Source organism: Drosophila arizonae, chromosome 3, assembly GCF_054131065.1.
Source record: "Drosophila arizonae isolate 15081-1271.41 chromosome 3, UAZ_ARI_1.0, whole genome shotgun sequence".
In the NCBI taxonomy this organism is placed as follows: domain Eukaryota; kingdom Metazoa; phylum Arthropoda; class Insecta; order Diptera; family Drosophilidae; genus Drosophila; species Drosophila arizonae.
The window spans coordinates 11,478,511-11,500,817 of NC_142923.1; the positions used below are offsets into that span (position 1 = coordinate 11,478,511).

Consider the following 22,307-nt stretch of genomic DNA (forward strand, 5'->3'; position numbering starts at 1 on the left):
TTAAAAAGCAGTAATTTTGTATTTGCTGAACAAAGTTCAACTAATTAGTTATATATTATTGTTTTTGAAAAATAAAACAAAAATCAGGCTTCATTCCTTGGGCCAAATTGTTGTGCAACGTTAACAAAAACAAAAAAAATGTACACGACGACCTTAACAGAACTATCGCTTTTATAATCGAAGAACATATATATGTATTGTATTTTTATTATAAAATGTACAAAGTATATAAGCATAGATATTAATTTACAACTATGCATATATATATATTTATATACATACATATATAATCATGTGCATTATTTCAAGTGTTTATTGTATATAACACGTTTAATTAGTTTTTAAGTATTAGTTGAAATATATGTTAAATATATATAAACAGAAACAACGGCATTTTTGGAACTCGTCCTCTTTTCAGTCTAGACTAGCATAATACGAAAATATTCTATACATTCATTGTAGATCTTGCTCTCCAGCCCCACAAACACGCAATCGTAATCGCACTTCAATTCGATCTGGAGCAGAGGCTCCATCGACTTGCCCTCGAGGGTGGTAATGCATGGCTTAAGTTTAAGTGCTCTAAGCACGGCCATCAATTTATCTTTGCTGGAAGTGTAGCTATCAGAGTTGATCTCTTTAAATGCAGCCTCTTTTAAGTGTGGATAGAAGGACTTAAAGTAATTGTGACGATCGCAGAGCTTGACGGAAAGATTCTCTTCGCCGCCGGCATCGGTTAGCTCCCGATATGTTTTGAATTTGCGCCGACGTTCGTTCTCTGCATCCTCTAGGCTGCTATCCAGATCAGTTTTGTCAGTCGCCTTAGTGGAGACCACCTGCTTATCTGCAGACACTTGATCCAAATCGTTCGATATAACGCACAGCATTTCAATGGCCGCACGCTGGCGTGCATCCTTCTTTTTATCGGACTTGCCGTAACGTTTGATGGACGCCACCGAGCAGCAGGCCACAAACTCTGGAGCATTTGGTGATCCGCTTTGCTGGACGATTTCGATAACAGGCAACGGCATATCATGACGGACACAATAATCGCGTAGCTCCTTCAACATGTCGCGATTCATATTTGTCAGCTCATCAGCCACACTGTCGATAATGAAATTATCTTCCCCATTATCTGTGCCATCGATACCAAGGTGACTTAAGCCCGGAATTTTGCGTAATTTACGCATTATATTGGCGGCGGCCAAGTGCTTGGCATCACGCTTTGATCGCCCTGCAAAGTATAATATTCCAATATGAATATAAAACACTTAAGAACTTGCCCAAGCGTTTACCATTGCCAAAGGCTTCAATATCCATTAGTACGACTTTACATAGGTAACCGCTATCAGCGCCATCTATATAATCATAAACGGGACTCCCGGTTTTTGCCTGGGCACAATACTCTTGAAGCGCTGAAACTGCTGACTTGTTTTCCATGGGGTGAACAGATAGCGAAATCCAAATGTCATCAAATGCGTGCAGAGCTTTAACTATTAACCTTTTAGGATTTCAATGTAAAATTGTTTAATATACAATTTTTACAAGAATATCGAGTATGAAATTTGTTTGTAGTGTTGCCATATCATTCACTTTTTATAATGTACTAAATTTGCCATAATTTTTGTATTACTCTGATTTTGTATGTGCTCTAAGCTGGAATTGGAAATTGATTTGTTTTATATCAACTATAAAAATACATTTATATATAATTTAAGTTGAGACAACATTGTCTTCGTTTGTTTTAAATACACGTCATTTGGTCAACAGTGGCATCGCCAACGCTGTCAAAGCAACCCTGAGTACGTATTAAAACAAGTGTTGCTGTAGACGAAGGAACTTTGATTATTTATTTTGCTCAGCTCGGCTCTGCTCGAAAATTCGTTTCATAATCAACAGTTCACAATTCAATGCAAGGCGCCGCACGACGAAACACAGCAACAATTACGTTTTTCGTAAAACATCAATCAATATTTGTTATTAGCTAAATTTGTTGTTGAAAGAAAATCGTACCAGCGGGGAGAGTCAAACGAAGTGACCGTGGAAGTCTACACAATACACAAACACATACAAACGAATAGAGGAAAATACGGTGCGCCCGCCCCTGCACTAACTAACTGCATACCCCAATTGCCGCCCAGCTGCTGCCTAACGCTGACGAATCACGAGCTCACAATAAAGTAACGGAGAAAAAAATAACACTTGTCGCTTGTTGCTCCATTTCGTATCGAGTGGGTCGTGCTTAGCAATTAGTAACGACGCAGAAAGTGATCTGGAAGGGTGAGGAGGGCTAAGTAACTATGGATGATACCACAGGCACAGCCACGCCGTCGCCGTCACCAGCGGCCACCACGGCCGCTGGCTACGATGCTGCACGAGACAAAACAAATGAACCAGTTGCTGCTGCCGCTGCCGCCGCCGTCACAGCCAGCGGTATTAGGCTCCTGATTAAATCGTCGAATCAGCAATACGACGATGTGAATATCGAGAGTGATTTGTGCTGGACTGTGCAGAGACTCAAGAAGCAGCTATCCCTGGTGTATCCCGGCAAGCCGGTATGTGTACAACTACAAAACACACATTACTTATAAATATATATGTATGTGCGTGCATATATATGCATATCTATATATATTTATTATAAACATTGACGTCAGCTTTATATAGGTCTATCTTATCAGCTGTCTGCGTCGCGCTGGCAAATCTTTTGTTATTTGTTATTGTTTATCTTGTGCACGAGCGACAAATTTCTGTTCGCTCTTTTGGAGTCAGTTGCGTCTCAATTGACGTTTTGCCTTCACGAAAGTACACGTCATTCATATTTTCTTTAATTGCCAACCACGATTGATAAACTATATATACTATACCATATTAGTATATATTTTACTAAATATATGCATAAACTAAACTTGATAAACTATGTCTAATGACAGTATATAGCGTCTACTATATACGAAATATTATTTTTTTTTGTGTTGCATTTATTTCGCTTTGCTAATTTGTATATGATAAAGTTTTATTTATAAAGCGAAGATAAGTTGGCGCATGCCAACTTAATAATGCCGTGTAAATTGCGTATATATGTGTGTATATGTTTGTTTCAGCTTAAGCAACTGTTCTCATATATATAGATTTATGGATATAAGTTATTTATAACTATACTGTTTCTAGGCAAGTCTTTAAGGCTTATGCAAATTGGTATAAATTGCTTGCGAATCAATATTGTTGAAATGATCTGGAAATGTTGACAAACAAATTTCTTTATTATATTTCCATATGTTAGGTTTAACACTTGATCAGCTACATTCGGCTTCAAGTTTACAGTGACTCTATGTTTAGTTCAAGTATACTGAATACTGAAGCGTAGAAAATCATTATTTTAGATAGATAAATAATAATTAATTTTCTAAAAGAAATTAATCTTATAAATTCATTTCGCGCAGTTTATCTTCTATTTATCAGCGCAAACAAGGTCAATGTCAAGCAAAACTGGGTCGCTCTATTGTATATATCTACATATATTATACTGTTTGGTGCTCTTAAAAGCTAACCTTTTGGCATTAGATAAGCAGCTTTGGGCTGAGTCAGTGAGCAACAATTTGAATAGCGTAAATAAATTATTGAAATTCTGAAATTTCTAGATACTTCATTAAACTTTTTTTAGAAAGTAATTAAACTGATAGCATTAACTATATACTAAATTCAGAAAACGCCTCGTTATCAGTTTTCTTGGCGTATAAAGAGAGACAGGTGAAGGCTGCACTCGAAAAGATAATAATGCTTTAAGTTAAATAATATAAAAACCCAAGCCACTAAAAATTGCAGTTTACAATTTCATATATAAATATGTATGTATATATATTCCTTAAAGATAGCATAAAATAATCTACTTGAGAATGTATAAAAAAAAAAAAAAAGAAAAAAATAACAATAAAAATAAAATAAAATAATAATAAAAAGTTATATATGCATATACATACATATTTTATATATTATATTCTTTATATTTGTATATATTTTATAGTCTACATTATATTAACTTCCATCTAATCTTAAGTGCCAATTGCTATTGATTCTAATCTATTTCCTTTTCTTGCAGGAAATTAATGACCAAAAGCTTATCTATTCGGGCAAACTGCTGGACGATGCCCAAAAGCTGTCCGAGGTCATTCGCAGCTACAAGGATGTCTACCAGCAGCATCATATCTTTCATTTGGTGTGCGCTAACAAAAATGCAGCTGTCAAGGCCCCATATAAGACTACCACGCCTCCAAAGGCTGCTACGAGCACGGCACGCGTGGACCCGACCAACAATCCAAATAACGACAATGAGCTAAGACAGCGCCATGTGGCAGCCGCTGCCGCCGCCGCTGCTGCTGCTGCCACCCAGCATCCGTATCAGCAGCCAAATCTACAGCAGACCAACGATCCGCATCTCTGGTTCCAATTACACAATCAGGCTTACCAAATGGCCATGGGTCAGAATGCATCGACATCGGCAGCTGCAGTGGTTACGGGAGCAGGAGCAGCATCTACGCCGTCATCGACATCGGCATCGACAGCCCCAAATCCACATTTGGCTTTCCAGCAGCAGCAGGCGCTGCTTTATAATGCCTGGATCCAGCAGTGGTATGCGATGTACATGCAACAAACGATGCAACGGTGAGTTTGAAGCACAACTTTAAAAGACAATGTATTCAAAAAGACGTACGCTATTGTCATGTATGTATCTATATAGATGAGCTTAGCTTAATGTAGATAACGTGAGAGTCAGGCTTATTTGTAATGTAATTTTGTGACAGATCAGGAAATAGGGTTTTGAGGAAATGCAAGATATATTTGTAATAACTACGAAGTCTATAAACTATGTATATACCATGTACGCTTATAAACTCATAGGCACATTACAATATTCATTGCCTTTCGTATATGTGGTTCAGGTATATAAACTGCATATAGTGTACTTATATATATTCATATCGTAAGCACATTACAATACTCAATGGTGCTAGTATCTGTTAGCCTGGTATATATACTGTATTTACTATACTTATACATATTCATTTCATTGGTCAATTATAATTTTCATTGATTCTAGAATCTTTGGACTGCTTACAGATTTGTTGATATTCGAGAACATATAATGCTAGAATTTAACTTTTACTACTCTTAATATAGGCTTTATATAATACATTAAAAATTCTAGTAGAGGGTATACTACAATATACCACAAATCAGAGTTCAGATAATTGCAACGATTAAGTTTTTATTGATTTTTTGCTATTGTATTCGTAACATGTCTATAGATGTCTATCTATGGACACGATATGGTTATATATATAATATATCAGGTTCACTATTCACTATCTTAATATTTATTATTATTTTTATTATCTATCTTGCAAGAGTTGGAAATATCAATAATTTTATTACACGACATTTGTGTGTCGTTTGACGCAAATGAAAAGTAAGAATTTATCGATTTGTCTTATTGCAGCACCAGCAGCACAGGCGGCGTCGTTTCACCGGGAGTGCTGCCACCGTTTATGCAAACTATGCCAGGGTTTCATAACAATATGGGTGTGCCGCTTGTGGCACATCAACCAGTGCCAGTGGCAGCTGGCGCTGCGGCTGGACAGCCCAATGAGGAGGCCGCTGCACGAAGGGCGGCTCCACAGCCAGTCGATGGTCCCAATTTCCCCAATATACAGGAGGAGCCGGAGGTGCGCGATTGGTTGGATAGTTTCTTTAGCTTTACTCGGTTGGCCATTTTTGTAACAGTTTTATATTTCAATTCGTCGCCCATGCGCTGTTTGATGGTGGTGCTCATTGCAAGCGTGATTTATCTGTGAGTACGAATGTGGTTTGATAAGCAATCTAAGATTATTTACTAATTGACTTCTACTTTTATAGCTATCACATTGGCGTGCTGCGGCGTCGTCGTGAACGGAACAACAACAACATCAATCGAAACAACAATGCTGGCAATAATGTTGCCGCCTTTGCGGCTGTGCAAGAAATCCAACGAATGATGGACGCTGCCGTTGAGCAAGACAATAATCCACAGGCAGCTGATGCTGCGGCTGCCGCCGCTGATCAACCGAATGCTGCACCAGCCCCAGCTGCACCAGCTGCTGGACAAAATGGTGCTGCGCAGCCAGCAGCCAGCGCTGCTGCTGGTGGGGATCAAGCCACGGATGCCGCTGCAGCTTCCGCTGAAGCCGTTGTCGTTGAGCCTGCGAATGCCAATAACTCTGTGATTTCTATTGTGCGCACCTTTGTCATAACGTTCTTCACATCGCTGTTGCCCGAGGCACCGGCGCTGTAAAGTTGAACGTATCTCTATTATATGTGGCCTCTTGGATATTTCCTTCCAATATTTCCTTTTTGCACCCCACTCTCCATAGATTTCCCCAACACATTTATAAATGTTATAATTTATGCATACCAGAACTTTTGCAATATCTGTTTTTTTAGCTACGTAATGAACTATATATATGTATGTATATTTATAATATGACTGCGTGTGCATGTGAATCGTAAAATGGGCATGACCCAGCGTATTCCGCACAGCAGCCAGCCCTCCTCCCCCACTTTATGCCCCCATGATGTAGCTTTAGTGTTTTTTATAGCGTTAAGAAATAAAACTTGTTTTTGATGTGAATGCTACGAAACTAGCTAAATGGCAACTGAAACTATGAAATCGATAAAATATAATTATAATACTATTTCATAATAATAAAAAACCTATATATGTATATATATATATATATGGTAATGCTTTAAACACCAACTCTGTCGATCGCTTATCTCAAATCGGAAAACTCCACTTTTCATGAATGGAAAAATTTGTGAATGGAAACTTTTCAGTTTCGGAACACTTTCACTAATCATTTAGTTTACATGGTAAAGAGAGCGAGCTCTTAACACGCCTCTTGTTATTATTTTATTAGGTTTACACGCTGCTCGGAGACGCTCCATTATGCCTTGTGTGCGTCCGGCTTATCGCCCAGCAGATGTCCGTCCGTCCGTTTGTCGGTCGATTCGTTCGTGCCGCTGATAGAGGCGCGTCGACTTCTCGCTTATACGGTTTTTAGAACGCATCGAGTGCTCAGTGCTGACGGATCTTGCAGCGGCATCAGTATTTCGGATCATCATTATAATAAATCCATATATATATATACATATATACAGAGTGCAAACTCTTTACTTTGACTGAGAAGTGACGGACGGAATATGTCACGTTTTCTACAGTTGCGTGCAACGATCGCACCTGCGCTCACCAGACAGCGTCATGTAAGTGGGCGGCAAATCCTGTCCAGCATCCGTTATACATCTATATATTCTTTATAGCATGGTCATGTGATTGCTATACGTCGCGAGGATCAATCGGTGTGGGAGCGTCGTGCTCCATTCGGGCCCACCCATGTCCAGAAGTTGGTCAAACAGGGCGTCAAGGTCATTGTCCAGCCCTCCAATCGACGCGCCTATCCCATGCAGGTGAGCCCAGAATTATCAGAAATACAAATCAAATATATGCACATATAATTATAATTAGGCTTAATCAGCATGCTATATGTGAGCTTAGTTACAGAGTCGCATGATATATATATGTATGCATGCCGGCCATATGGACTGCATCATAAAAGTTTTCGGCAGATAAGCTCTAAATTTGGCAATCGTTAGCCTTGGCAGCAGTCAACAGCCGCAAGTGTAGCGTAATGCCATGTTATCTCGCTGGGAATATGTTTTGAGTCAACCTCTTTTTTTCCCAGATAATATATATTTGCTGAACTTTACGAAAAACAATATTTATTTGATAGGCATTTTCAAAACAATAATAGCTTGATAATACAATGCGAGCTGTGATGTGAGATCGAAATCAGATTAGTTGCCAAGGACATTAGCTTATTTGCGCTACAGTTATTTATAGCTGGGGTAGGTTTTCTTTTTTTTTTTGCAAAATTTTTCACGTTGTTATTAATGGAGAAACATTTATTTATAGATTAAAAAAAAAAATAAATTAAAATAATAGTATAGAACATATTAAATAAATATTGATCTAAAGAATTCATAATTTCGATAACCAACTAAGAGCATATTTTAAAGCATGTTTTTGTTATTTTTTTGAGAATTTTTTTTTGAAGAGAAAGATTTAAATAGTATATTTAAAAACAATACTAGTATACAAAATATATATAAAAATATGTAAACATGAAATAAACATTCATATATATATTTTTTTAATTTACAGTAAATATTTCACTGTTTACAGGGTATATCGCAGTCATTCTTAGCTTTCATTTGTAATCTCAAAATATATCAATTAACTGGGCTATTAATCTTTTAATGTCGCGTGTTATGTTGACTAACACAATATTATGATTTGATATTGTAGTTAGCTAGATTACGGATAAGCGGAAATAATAATTGGACAAATTATGAGCATAGAGTTCGAATAATATTTGGGCAGTTTTTCGATTAGATAAGCCGAATTCTTGGAATTCTTAGGTTTACAAATATCAAACCTTTTTTAAACTATTTAATTTTTTTTTTTTTAATTTTATTTTTTTTAATTTTTTTTTATAGGCCTATAATCAAGCTGGAGCTCAGATCCAGGAGGATATTAGCGATGCTTCGGTTATTTTTGGCGTTAAGCAGGTGCCGATTGATGCGCTTATACCAGGGAAGACCTATTGTTTCTTCTCGCACACGATCAAAGCGCAAGAGTCAAATATGCCTTTGCTCGATGCCATACTCGAAAAGGTGGGAAATCATCAGTCATTTCATCTTAAATTTCTCGATTCTATTGCAACTTGTGATTCGTAGAAAATCCGTCTCATTGACTATGAGCGCATCATTGATGAGCGCGGCGCCCGCCAGGTGGCGTTTGGTAAGTATGCCGGTGTGGCAGGCATGGTCAACATCCTACATGGCATTGGATTGCGCCTGCTGGCACTGGGCCATCATACACCCTTCATGCACATCGGACCCGCCCACAACTATCGCAACTCCTCGATGGCTCGGCAGGCGGTTCGTGACTGTGGGTACGAGATTTCATTGGGCATGATGCCTAAGTCAATCGGTCCATTGACCTTTGTGTTCACCGGCTCCGGCAATGTGTCTCAGGGGGCGCAAGAGGTGTTCTCCGACCTGCCCATAGAGTATGTGCCGCCAGAGATGCTGCGCAAGGTAGCCGAGCATGGCAGTAAGTATTGAAGAGGGAAAGAAGGAGAAGCGCGGGATCTAAAGAGATTTCCATTCCTTATCTAGATACAAATAAGCTATACGGCTGTGAGGTGAGCCGTTCGGATCATTTGGAGCGTCGCGAAGGTGGCGGCTTTGATGCCAAGGAGTACGATGAGTTTCCCGAACGTTATATTTCCACATTTAGCCAAAAGATCGCTGCATACGCATCGGTAATTGTCAATGGCATCTACTGGGCCGTGGGCAGCCCGAAGCTGATCAGTATTCCGGATGCCAAGAATCTGTTACGTCCGGCCAATACACCTTGGCTACCCACGAGCAAAGGTAGCCCAGCTCTGCCGCATCGCATGCTCGCTATTTGTGACATCTCCGCCGATCCCGGCGGCTCCATTGAGTTCATGAACGAGTGCACCACCATCGACACGCCCTTCTGCCTATACGATGCGGATCGCAATAAGGACACCAAGAGTTTCAAGGGACCCGGCGTGTTGGTCTGCTCCATTGATAATATGCCCACCCAGCTGCCGCGCGAATCAACGGACTTGTTCGGTGAGCTATTGACGCCCCATGTGCACGACATCATCAAGAGCGATGCCAAGAAGCCGCTGCACGAGGAACGCTTCACCTATCCCATACAGTCGGTAAGTAAGAGCTAAGGTCTTCTATATAAAGGAATGAAATATTGATAAACCGACGAACTACTCAAATCTCCCTCGCTTATTTGCTCAGCTCATATGCTGGTTTAGCTTATCAGTCATCGCGTTATCAAGTGTGCACATTACTTCATTGCTCACTGTACATTTGCAATCTCTCTCTCTCTTAACTTCTGTTTGGCATTCTCTTAGGCAATCATCGCCAGCAATGGAGAGCTGACCGAGAGCTTCCAGTACATACGAGAGCTGCGCGAGTCTCAGAGCAATCGTTCCCGCCACAAAATGGAAGGCCGTTCCGAGTCCCATAAGACGGTGTTGGTGCTAGGCGCTGGCATGGTCTCGGCTCCGCTGGTCGAGTGGCTGCATCGGGAGAAGGACGTGAGCATAACGGTCTGCTCGCAGGTGAAGGAGGAGGCCGATCGTCTGGCCCAACAATACGCCGGCGTTGACAGCGTCTATTTGGATGTGCACGAGAGCACTGGGCATCTGCAGGAGCTGTGTGGTAAGGCGGATGTGGTGGTCTCTCTGCTGCCCTACTGTCTCCACGGCACGATAGCGCGCTACTGCGTGGCGGAGAAGACGCATATGGTGACCGCCAGCTATCTGAACGACGAGATCTCGGCACTGCACGAGGAGGCGCGCGCCAACGGGGTGACCATCATGAACGAGGTGGGCCTGGATCCGGGCATCGATCATCTGCTGGCGCTGGAGTGCATACATGAAGTGCAGGAGAAGGGTGGCGTTGTCGAATCTTTTGTCAGCTACTGTGGCGGCCTGCCCGCGCCGGAGCACTCGAACAATGCGCTCCGCTACAAGTTCTCCTGGTCCCCAAGGGGCGTGTTGCTCAACACGTTGTCCGCCGCGAAATATTTGAGCCAGGGCCAGATTGTGGAGATCTCTGGCGGCGGCGAGCTAATGTCCAATCCACGTAGCTTGGACTTCTTGCCAGGCTTCGCTCTGGAGGGTTTCCCCAATCGGGATTCAACCAAATACGGCGCACTCTATGGACTGGGCCGGGATGTGCATACCCTGCTGCGTGGCACCATACGTTACAAGGGCTTTTCGGAGTCGATTAAGCCAATGCAGCTGCTCGGCCTCATAGATCCAGAGCCAAATGCATTGCTCCATCCCAGCGGACCGGATGTCACCTGGCGACAGCTAGTCACCCATCTGCTTGGTCTGTCCGACACGAGCATCTTCTACGAGAACCTCAAGCAGAAGCTAGTCGAACGATTGGGCGACGTGGATGGCATTGAGAGTCTGGGCTTGCTGGACGAGACGCCAGTGGTTAAGCTGCACTCGCCGCTGGACACGCTTAGTCATTATCTGTCCAAGCGTTTGGCCTTCGGTAAGTGATAATGGGTTTGGCTCTTAAGTGTTTGGACCTGACTGAATCTCCTTTGCAGAGCGTGACGAGCGTGACTTGGTCATACTGCGTCACGAGGTGGGCATCCGCTGGCCCGACGGTCGTCGCGAGGAGCGCGGCATCAATTTCGTAGTCTATGGCCAGCCCCAAGGACACTCCGCCATGGCCATGACAGTGGGCAAGCCGGCAGCAATTGCTGCCAAAATGATATTGGATGGTAAGTAATGCTTTATAGACTATATAGGAATATTTTGTACTAAATTTGCAATTTGTAATGCCAGGTGAGATCCAGGAACGCGGTGTTTTGCTGCCCTTCACGCCAGACATCTATCGTCCCATGTTGCAGCGACTACGCTCCGAGGGTCTGACTGCCACAGAGACATCCAGATGGCTCAATTAGTAATCCCTAAAGACAAAAACAGCTGAAATAGCGAAAAATTTTCCCTTAGGTTTTTGGTGTTATCTATTGCACTTTAATTTTATATTTCTTATCTGTTTCTTCTTATTATTTATAAACATAGAGTTGTTTTCATTGTATTTTGAGTCATGCTAAATTTAGATAAGACTGCATCTGTTATCTATATAGTACATATATAAAGTAAGTAAAGTATACTTATTAGTATAGATATGTATTATGATTAGAGTTTTGTTTTGAAGCAGGAAATTAATAACGTTCGAAATTTCTATAATAAATTTTGTAGACATTTGTGATTAATCGAAAAATTTAAACTCCAAGGCCTTTAGTTTTTGCAGTTAAAATTGTTGCTTATACTTATATATTTTTATCAGATTTTTTTGACTTACAACATTTTAATTATGAGCGATGTGTTTATATGTATGACTAAAGTGACTAAAGTGAGCTTTATAAGCTTTATATACATATATACAAATTTATTGAAAATATTCGACAAAAAATCGTATTTATTCCGTTGAACAGCACTTTTTTTTTGGGGTGTTAGAAAGACATTTCATAGTAATATACTTTAATAAGTTCAAGATCCGAACGTAATATTGTTAACATGTTAAATTTTGAGCTCTCAAAAAATTTGTTTTTTTATACATTTTAGAGTTTTTAAGATTTTTTATAAAATTTTTGAGAAAACTCATATTAAACTTTGCTTATTTATTATAAAATTATAATTGGGATATATATACATAAAAAAAAAATACATTTTATCAAATTTTCGTATAACAATGTTCATTCTGCCATATTTCCATACAAGAAACTCTATTTTAACCTCCAAACAAGATTAAAATATTTTTGAAATTTCTATTTTTTTCATAATTCCATTTATAACACAAAGTTTAAAAACTTTAAAAACAAAACCTTTTTCTAAATTTATTTATTCTAAAATCTCTTGATTGTATTTTATAATATTTTCTAATAGCATATTTTGCTCTAACCTCTAGGTTTCTTTTAATAGATTTTGTTTGTTTTTGTTTAGTGTGTTGTCAATTTGTTAATCACTTGGCAACCCGTTGGCTTCATTTTTTTTGGGTTATCAGTTGAACTTGAACTATTTGAAAATCATAAATATATATGTATGTTTAAGTAACTACATACATTTAAAAAATATATATGTATATGTATATTGCTCTATATTTAGTTATGCTAACTAAGTAGCACCAGAGTTCCCACAGTCACATGATGAGGTATTCATTCTATTTTATTTTGTTAGGGTTTTGTACGCTATGCAATCCATGTATGTGCTTAATACTTTGCTCCGGAGATTGCGACTATCACTGTAGAGTACAACTTGATAACCAATAATCCCCTTCTTCTACTACAAGCACTTGTTTGACTCTTACAAATTTTAATTCATTCAATGCAAATTCCCATATACATGTGTGCTTACGTGTGTGTGCCTCCCGTTCATTCGCTCTTGCTGTGCACGAGTGTGTGTGAGTGTGTGTGTCTGTCTGAATTTTAAAGAGAGGCGCAAACTGTGCGATAACAATGTGTGCAATGGGATTAGTGAAAAGCAGAGCGAACGACCGAAGCTCAGCCGCAGTAAGCGTTCTAAATTAAGCGCTTTGATTTTTGTATACACTTCACGCCGCTCAATGCAGGGAAGAGTAGAGTGTGGCCTTAAAATGTCTTGCAGAGCTAATTTAAGCATTAGCTTAACTTCTCTTACAGCCACGCCCACTTACGTCAATGCGCCACTTGATTACCAACGACTCAAAGTGCACCGCAGTCTAGACAGCTATAAGCCTCAGTTAACCTGCATATGTGTATATAGAGTATAGCACAGTCGTTGACATGCGACTGTAATATTCCTAGTTGATTTAAAAAAAAAGTAAAATAATAATAAAAATATTTTTGGGCTGCGCTCGAGCTACCGGCCAGTCCAGCCAGTGAGCAGTTCGTCTTCAGTCTTGATAATACACAGTGCCGAGGCAGTCGCAGAGCGTTGTCATTGTCTGACAAGTGCCTTCGCTTTTTCTATATATACCTAAGTATATACATATATAAAGAACTGTTATATATGTTAGTAACGGCTGTTTGCGTGTTGCGTGCCAACAACAACAACTACAACAACAACAAAAACTATAAAAGAAATTGCAAGTGGAGCAACGGGAACCGCAGGCGAACGGCATCCCGTGTGTCTATATAAACGATTATTTAATTTATGGTTTGTGCTTAAAAAAATATATATATAATAAAACAGAAGAAGCAGAAACATTAGTTTAATTTGCCAAGAGAAGTGCGTGCCGGTTGTAAACAGCTGCTGAAATTTCTCAACGAAAACCGTTTCATAAAATGTTTAAATCGAAGCCCGTTGCTTGCATTTGACCCCATAGGCAAAGGTCATAATTATATCAAAAATAATATAACTGTGCTCGACTCTTATCATTGCAATAAAAGCCTATATTCATATAAGCATACACATATAGCAAAGCAAAGCCAATATGCCCAACATGCGCTATTTGACGGAAACCCATTTGCAGGGCTTCGAGCGTTACAAGGTGAGCATTGAACGGTTTACACTACAAACATACAAATAAATACCAACTGAAGCTCACCTGCAGCACGAACCCCAACCAGAAGCTATACGAAAAATCAATGTGCCATGTATATTTGAAAGGCGCCTCAAGCATTCAATCAATTTTATTACAAAGCCAATCAGTTATTATCAGGTTTACGATGAGTTCCGGTTAGTGTGCTATAAATATATTTAGATTATATGTCGGCATACACACACTTGTATATGTATGTGGTATGGAGAGGATCGCATGATTAATCTAAGAATTGGGCAATGGGAAGATCTATTTGTTGCTGTTGTCGATGTCACTGTCACTAACTAGCATGTGCTCTATATATTGGCATTCTCGTGGGCTTATCAAATCGGCCCTAGGCATGACTAGGCCTAGGTCATCAATTTAATAGACCGGATGGACTTTGCTGCTGTTTCGTTTCGTAAATTCCGCAGAAAAGGCATTGAACTGCAAATGAGGCATGTGCTGTCTTTAGAGAGATAGTTCCCGGATTGACAGATCGAGTAGAATTCGCACAGCAGATTAACCTATAAATAAATGATAGAGCCACTGTAAGGGAGTGTGGCACAGCAGAGGGGAGAGGGAAAGAGAGTGACACAAATACATACAGAAATGAAAATTGCCGATTGCAAAATCAATATTATATATAACTCTATATATAATATAATGCTGATATGCTGAAAATCAATAGACTTTGGTAATAATACTTATACATATAAATTGCTTATTGTGGAGTCATGAGTTGGATTTTATTACAAAATAATTATATAATATATTTAAACTTACATATTAGGGTCTTAGATTACATAGAAATGTATATAAATATTAGCTATATAGCTGATATTATTAGCTATTTTAATATAGTAAATAATTGTATGTCATTCAAGTACTCCAATTGTTGAAACACATGTTCTTCTATAACTCATTCGTTTACAAATGTTTTTTATTTGTACGTTTGGTTTGTTTAGTTACGACTTATTAAGAAATTTGATGCTTTTTAGAGGTTAGTTAATAAGAGTTTAATGTAAAATTTATATATGTATATTTTTGATCAGCATTGTTCAGGGTATTTCCTAGTGGAGCACTCCCGTCTCGAACCTTTTTATTTGTTTAAATTGAGCTTACACGTATACAGGTGTCACATTTTAGTTTACCCATATTAAAGTTTGCTTCTGAGAAAGACAACATGTTTCCAACAACAAATAGTTTGGTGATTAGGGCTACTTTATGAGAGATATCAAATAGAATTACTTCTGATTTCAATGGTAGACTGCTGAGCATTGACTGTTTATATATTAGTTATACTAAATTGTGATCTATTATTTAACATGTCCGTCATTTTTCTCATCTAGTACAATAGCATAGATACCAGCCTTCTGAGTGTCTATGTTATGCATCCCTTCTGGAATGCCTGCGTAAAGGTATGCTATCTATCAAATTGAAGTATTACGAAGATTTTTACAGATCCTCTCTATATAGTATTTACCAAAATGGTTGGCACCCAATTTACTCACCTTTGTGGGTTTCCTCATGACCGTGGTGAACTTTTTACTGCTAGCCTACTACGACTGGGACTTTAAGGCGGCCAATGATAAGTCGGTGGGCAATACAGTGCCCGGCTGGGTGTGGACCGTGGCTGCCATAAATATACTTATCTACTACAATTTGGGTGAGTGTGCCAAGCAGAATAATCTCAGATCAGAGTCGATTTAAGCTGTAAACTTATTATAGATGGCATGGATGGAAAACAGGCTCGTCGCACCGGCACGAGTGGTCCGCTCGGAGAGCTCTTCGATCATGGCTTGGACTCCTATTCGGCGGCACTTATACCAATCTATATATTTTCACTATTTGGCACCGATGATCTGCCGCCCATACGCATGTATTTTGTTATATGGAACGTATTTCTCAATTTCTATTTTACACATGTGGAAAAGTACAATACGGGTGTTATGTTTTTGCCCTGGGGCTACGATTTTACCATGTGGGTAAGTGCAACTAAATGAAGAATAAATTGTTATACAGTATTGAAAGTACTAAAATTCAAACTGTTCTAAATAAAAAATGTTCTCATAAAATATATGTAATCAGTTTAAAGATGTAGTTTAACATCTACAAATTTTATACATTTTAACAAATTCAATTAAACTGTTAGAGACATTAAAAAACTGTTATAAATTATTATAGGTTAAAAATTATAAGCTTTTATAATCTGTTATCTGTTTAAAACTGTTATACAGTTGATTCATTCTTTTATAATCTAATTAAGCCATTGCTGTCAAAAGCTGTTATAATATTTTCAAACTGATAAACCATCATTAACTGTTAAAAAACTCTTAAAATATCTCTCTCTTGATTTTAGGGCGTCAGCTTAATGCTGTTCGTAGCCACGATCCTGGGTCCTGAAATCTATCGCTCGAGTTTCTACGGCATTACGGTGGCAAATGTATTCGAGGTTGGCCTAATTGGCTCTGGCATTCTGTCCAGCCACCCCATTATTATACGGAATATATATCTGTAAATATTTGTATTTGATTTGAAATCGTTACTTGATTCTAAAGGTCTTAACTCTTGCAGCTCCTATAAGAATAAGACGGGCAAAATGCGTCCCATGATGGAGATGTTGCGTCCATTTTTCGCCTTTCTCTGGTTGTTTGTGATAACGCTCGTTTGGTCATTTTTCTCACGCAATAATGTTATTAACCTGGAACCGCGCATACTGTGGATACTCTATGGAACAATCTTTTCCAATATTGCAGTAAGTTTACAGTCTATTGAATCGGTTATAAGTTGGTTAAATCTTAATCTTAAATAGTGCCGCCTGATCGTGGCCCAAATGTCGGATACACGTTGCGATAGCTTCAATATACTTATGTGGCCATTGGTCGCAACCGTGGGCGTCTGCTGCTTTCCCTGGTATGAGGAGGTGCTAGGCACGGATCTGACAGCGCAGGGTGAGCGCTGGCTCGTTCATGGCTTAACAATATTTGTTACATTGGCCCATTGGCATTATGGCTATGGTGTGGTAAGTGAAGATAACAGATATTGCATAATAATTATATATAATAACTTTATCTTCTATCAATCTTCTGCCAATAGGTCTCGGAAATGTGTGACCACTTCAAGATTCGTTGCTTCAAAGTAAGAAAATATGACAGCAATTTTGTTGAACATACATTCCAGAAGAATAACAAATTCCTGAAAAGTCATTGAAACTAATTACATAACTAACTTCAACAAAGAACAAATTTCAACAAAAAGATTAAGCAACCGATTGGTTGCAAATGGTTGGCCATTTTGTATGTGATATATATGTTGGGTGTTACAAAATTCAATTTCGCCTCGCTCTGGTCTAAGTTTAAGTGATCCATAAACTGTCAGTATATAAGCTCTCTATCTCTCTCATGCGCCGCATCAATGTAATGGTAAAGTCCACCCAAGAAATCTTATTTTAAACTAACATAGTTTTCTAAGTATATAATATATATATATATACTAAATATGTATAGATCAAGATATGTATAAAGTAAGTAAGTGCATGATAAAGCATGATAAGGCAGCTGCAAACCTGCATGTGTGCTATGACCACTAATTGCATGTTCCGATAAGTATTAAATGCATTCAGCTAATGGAAAATCCGCTAAGCAATATTATTTCAAAGTTCGCATTATGATTTCTATAGATCAAAAAGACACCCGTCAATGACGCAGCGGAACTCAATGAGGTCGTCGAAGCCGCAAAACCCACGGAAGTAGTCGAAGAAGTGTAATTCATAAGTGATTCGGATTCGTGTCGTGTCCAAACGTCTTTTCTAAGTAAATTTATGTAAAATTGCAACAAATGATTTTTTTTAAGGTTAAGTTGAAATTAAAATTAAAATTAAGAAGCGCAAAAATGGTTACCAAGTGCCTGATTCCCTAAAGTTTTCACTGGTGAGCTTTTTAGCTGAAAGCTTTGCTGAGCTGCACAATTTGCCCGCCAGATGGCAGCTTTGTGTCGCCCATTTTGACGAATAAATGCCAATTTAAATGCAATAAATTGTGTTACATGTTATACCGTTACCATCAAAAATAGAAAATCAGCTTAAATTGCATTTTTTTCAATGTGTGTATGGCAGAAGTAGACGTGGCAGAGCTGAAAAGGGCATATATACTCTTGATCAGAAAATCGAATCGTCCGTTTGGTTGGTTTATTTTAATTATATTAATTTTTTTTTAATAATAAAAAAGTTTTCCTTTCATGTTTCCTCAAAATAAACATAGCTGAACAACATACGAAATAAGTAACTGGTAATAATGGAATATGAGAATATTGAAATAGTTTATTTATGAGCAATTTTATACCCTCGTAAGCTGCTTTCAATCTTCTACTTGAAACTTTTCCATGCGTTCTTCTCTATATATTTGTTGCATATCAGCTTAAGGTATTTGTTTTTGTTTACATTTTCGATGAAATTTTATTCAAACTTCTGTACCAAAAATTGATTCGAAACTTTTTAATCTGTGCCAATATTAATTGCTGTAGTTTCTCTAAATGTATATAGAGGTTTTCGCAGGCCTTTTAGCAGTTCCGCTTTGCTATTGTCACGTAGCGTATCTATTTCTCATTTCTCGCCTCGGGTTGCGACACGCTTCTGTCAGCAGCATCAAATTATATCTGCGTCTGTACACATATCCAGCCCTTATACGTATGTATATGAATATATATTTATATACATATATTTATTTATTTATTTTTTTCAACACTTTGCTCTGGTTTTTTATTGGCATTGCATTTAGAAAGTGATTTGGTGTATGTGTTTGAAAAAGATTACACACACACACACGCACACCCATACCTTCTTTCAGCTAATGCACACTTTAAGGCCAACAATTTTTGCATGCATGTCACGCATTGTTGTGGTCGTTATTATATTTGATGCCATTTTACCTAGATACACACACGCATACAGACACACTTATGCATTGAACGACGGATCGTTTAAAGGGATATTTTAACTTTTTTGTAAGCCGCAGTGGGTGGCTTCTATTTTCCTGTTTTACGTTTCCTACGCTCAACGTCTGTAAGAATGCTACATATTGTGGTTAAGTCTTGCCAAACATTTTATAAAGGTGGGTGAGTGAATTAATTATAATAACAAAAGTTCTCGGGCAGGGCTACTTTACTCCTCACGCATTAAGTTGTAAAACTTAAACGACTTGTTTAGGATACAGCAAAAAAAAAACATGTTTTATGTAAAACTAAAATTAAAATTATTCATAGGAATCACGATTTGCGTTTTTAGGGTCAGGTAACTATTATAAAAGACTACTAGGTGACAAATGCTAACGACCAAGACAACTAGCCAAGGGGAGCAAATCGATCCTTCGACCGATGAAGTTTCGATCATCAATGGCGTATCACTTTTGAAGTGAAGGTAAATAGCTCCGTTTATCCATTTTCTAAAACTATAAATATCTGTAAATATTTGAAACCTATTGGAACCCCTAGTTTATTGTTGCATATTAGCGGGGTACCAGCATCAGATGGTCCGAACTAGACCTCTTATATCTAGGTGCATATCAACCCAATATTAGCGGTGGTCTTATAACACGTAAGTGCTCCGACATTCCAATTATATATTAATTTTGGAGGGTCCCGCAATAACACCGCAGGTATATTTCTTACGGTCCTTTAAGCCCTATACAAGTGTATTCACTCACAATATTATTAAATATAATATATAATAATATTCAATACAAAATTAAGAGAACAAGTAACACTGATCCAGTTGGAAGTGATAGACTTGCTGATACTCTGCTGGAGCTTGGTCAGATCTGCTTACCCCCCAATCATTCCAGGTGCAAAGACTTTGTTCAGGATACAGTACAAAACTATTTATGTAAAATAAAATTAAAGTCATATGAGGGAATCATACACATTCACGTTTTTAGCTGAAGATAAAAAAAATACTAATGGCCAACACAAGAAGCCACCGACAGCAAATTGATCGAGGAGGCGATGTGGCTGTATGGAAATGGATGTAAATGGCTCCGTTTATCCATTTTCTAAATGAATATATATCTATATACGTTGAGATCTCCCCATGCCTTTCGAGGAATACACCAGCAAGTTTATGGTTGCATATTATCGGGTTACCTAGATCTTCAGTTTTATTTTTAAATTCGGCCATATGTGGTACGTAGGAGCACATCACACCAGCAGTAGAAGTGATCTTATAGCAATCTACATTGTAGGTATTCCATACAAAAAATGCAATCGGAGGGTTCACCTTTTGTTTCGATTTCTAAATAAAAAAAAAAACAAAAAAAAAAAAAACAATTGGTTATCGGTAAACATGTTCCAATTTAGTGGACACAGTTATTAATGCGCTTACAACAGAAGTTCTACTCCATCCACAGAATAAACATTCGGTATGCGGTCTTAATTTGCTCCTGTTAATGACAGCATATGCAATAGCCCCATGTTTGGGCGTTATATCACGAACAGTGAAGACCAATGCAATATTGTATGCCATTTCCCCAAATCTATACCGTGCATGCCATCTCCAAGTTTCGATAGCCAACACTTTCATTGTTGGACTTACACCTCTAATGAACGTATTCCCCACTACAACCACCAGATCTTGTCGTCTTTGTCTGTGGAAAATAGTCTCATAATAACAGCTAACAGATTCAGTCAGTTATACCCACCCATATATACATACAGCTGGTGTGATAAGCACACGATTATGAATAATAGTTGCCGCGCACAAAAATCCACTGCTGGCTCTAATGGACTCTCTAAGTGCATTGCGTAATGTGCCCAGATATGGAGTGTGCTCAATGGAGAGTTTTTTTATTCGAGATGCTTCGGTTTTGAAAATAAGCGAAGTTAAGATTAATAAATAATCGATTTGCTTGATGTTGATACGCATAGATACAATTTATAGAGTATACTATGGATGATTCCTTCCTAGTCGGGCGATTCCGACACATTTATATAAGTGGTATTAGCTTACCTCCATTACTCAATACAAATAGGCATATGAGGCTGATAAGCTTTATTAAAATGGCTAACGCAGCCATAATATTTGCTTTATGGCTATAAAACCGAAATTTTGAAAAATTAAAAAGTTTTTGAAATAAAATAAGTTCACTGAATGAACGGATTTCAAATTATAAAATAACAATTTATATGACTCTAAATGCAAAGTTTGGAGAGTCTAGCTCAAGAAATGTGCGAGATTTACCATAATAATAGCGTTTTGAAAACGTTTATAATCAATAGTAATTGGTTAGTTAAAACAAGCTTCATCTGTTCAGGTCCTTAATATATATCGCTATAAAGAATATACACATACTTGTCATCCCTCTTTCTGACTGTAACATATGTTTTAAGAAAACTTTTATACCCGGATTTCCCAATTTCAATAGGTATAAAAACTGCCCATTTGGCCTCTGTGATGAGTACCTCAGTTGCCATTGTTTTTTATGCGTATACAACGTATATATATGCTATATATTTCAAAGTATGTCTCGATCCACCCACTAAACTGAAGGTTCATTTGTCTTTATTTAGTCGCAGCGCACGAAATGGTCGCTATGAGGCTGTATTTATTGACAATAAATAGGTCATAAATTATACATTGGAATGGGGCAAGCAGGCGGTGGGGTGGATGCGTTTGTTTTAAAGGCGTTACCCGGTTTGTTTACTTTTCGGAAGGATGTAGTTTTAGCTTTCGGGCTGAAACGGAGCGTCAAAGGAAACGCATAGAGCACAAACTTCAAAGCGGAAGCTGTGCAGCCTTTGAGAGTCGTGAGTGTGGGGTAAGGGAGGGAGTTGGGCGATGTGTGATGGGGGGGGGGATGAAAGTCACTTACTTGTCAAAGTGTGCTTGAAAACAAAGAGCGTAAAGTTATTAAAGGTTTTTGCGCTTTGTGCGCCTTTCATGTCACTTACACTTTTCCACATATCTGCAGGAAAGAAAAAAATGAAGGAAAGTGTCGAGGCAGGGGTTGGGGGTGGTCGGAAGGGGCCAGCTAAGCTGCCACCTGCTACTAAGCCCCCAAAAGCCCCAGCCTAAAAGTGCGGCTCGTCTTTTA

The 22,307-nt window shown here is 38.5% G+C and overlaps 5 protein-coding genes across 7 annotated transcripts; 3 read left to right on the forward strand and 2 right to left on the reverse strand.

Annotated features, from left to right (window-relative positions):
* Positions 1-189: 189 nt before the first annotated feature.
* Positions 190-1,710, reverse strand: r2d2 (double-stranded RNA-binding protein r2d2). The gene is made up of 2 exons (XM_089465053.1): positions 1,293-1,710; positions 190-1,231 (listed from the first exon to the last, which is right to left on the reverse strand). Exons 1-2 carry the CDS (start codon positions 1,435-1,437, stop codon positions 420-422), a joined length of 957 nt encoding a protein of 318 aa, XP_089321179.1. The 5' UTR covers positions 1,438-1,710; the 3' UTR covers positions 190-419.
* Positions 1,711-1,819: 109 nt separating this feature from the next.
* On the forward strand, positions 1,820-6,790 carry Herp (Homocysteine-induced endoplasmic reticulum protein). The gene is made up of 4 exons (XM_089465050.1): positions 1,820-2,552; positions 4,097-4,659; positions 5,495-5,845; positions 5,911-6,790. The coding sequence occupies exons 1-4, from the start codon at positions 2,298-2,300 to the stop codon at positions 6,323-6,325; spliced, it is 1,584 nt and encodes a 527-aa protein (XP_089321176.1). The 5' UTR covers positions 1,820-2,297; the 3' UTR covers positions 6,326-6,790.
* A 137-nt stretch (positions 6,791-6,927) lies between these two features.
* LKRSDH (lysine ketoglutarate reductase/saccharopine dehydrogenase) lies at positions 6,928-11,952 on the forward strand. The gene is made up of 8 exons (XM_018001598.2): positions 6,928-7,293; positions 7,351-7,497; positions 8,587-8,763; positions 8,827-9,205; positions 9,271-9,845; positions 10,050-11,205; positions 11,264-11,440; positions 11,505-11,952. The coding sequence occupies exons 1-8, from the start codon at positions 7,234-7,236 to the stop codon at positions 11,621-11,623; spliced, it is 2,790 nt and encodes a 929-aa protein (XP_017857087.1). The 5' UTR covers positions 6,928-7,233; the 3' UTR covers positions 11,624-11,952.
* A 1,636-nt stretch (positions 11,953-13,588) lies between these two features.
* Positions 13,589-18,118, forward strand: LOC108609832 (ethanolaminephosphotransferase 1). Of its 2 annotated transcripts, none has more exons than XR_016269341.1 (9): positions 13,589-14,193; positions 15,576-15,644; positions 15,703-15,892; positions 15,955-16,211; positions 16,586-16,740; positions 16,801-16,981; positions 17,039-17,248; positions 17,323-17,648; positions 17,906-18,118. XR_016269341.1 is itself a non-coding variant. In XM_018001607.2 (9 exons), exons 1-9 carry the CDS (start codon positions 14,137-14,139, stop codon positions 17,990-17,992), a joined length of 1,248 nt encoding a protein of 415 aa, XP_017857096.1. In that variant the 5' UTR covers positions 13,589-14,136; the 3' UTR covers positions 17,993-18,118. The 2 variants fall into 2 exon arrangements, 1 of the variants encoding a protein (XP_017857096.1); XM_018001607.2 differs by having other exon boundaries at positions 17,323-17,364.
* Positions 18,119-20,073: 1,955 nt separating this feature from the next.
* On the reverse strand, positions 20,074-21,398 carry LOC108609842 (myeloblastin-like). 2 transcript variants are annotated; one of them, XM_089465054.1, is made up of 4 exons: positions 21,224-21,398; positions 20,916-21,072; positions 20,600-20,861; positions 20,074-20,509 (listed from the first exon to the last, which is right to left on the reverse strand). In XM_089465054.1, exons 1-4 carry the CDS (start codon positions 21,288-21,290, stop codon positions 20,153-20,155), a joined length of 843 nt encoding a protein of 280 aa, XP_089321180.1. In that variant the 5' UTR covers positions 21,291-21,398; the 3' UTR covers positions 20,074-20,152. The 2 variants fall into 2 exon arrangements, with proteins under 2 accessions (XP_089321180.1, XP_089321181.1); XM_089465055.1 differs by having other exon boundaries at positions 20,916-21,121; positions 21,224-21,379.
* Between the last annotated feature and the right edge of the window lie 909 nt (positions 21,399-22,307).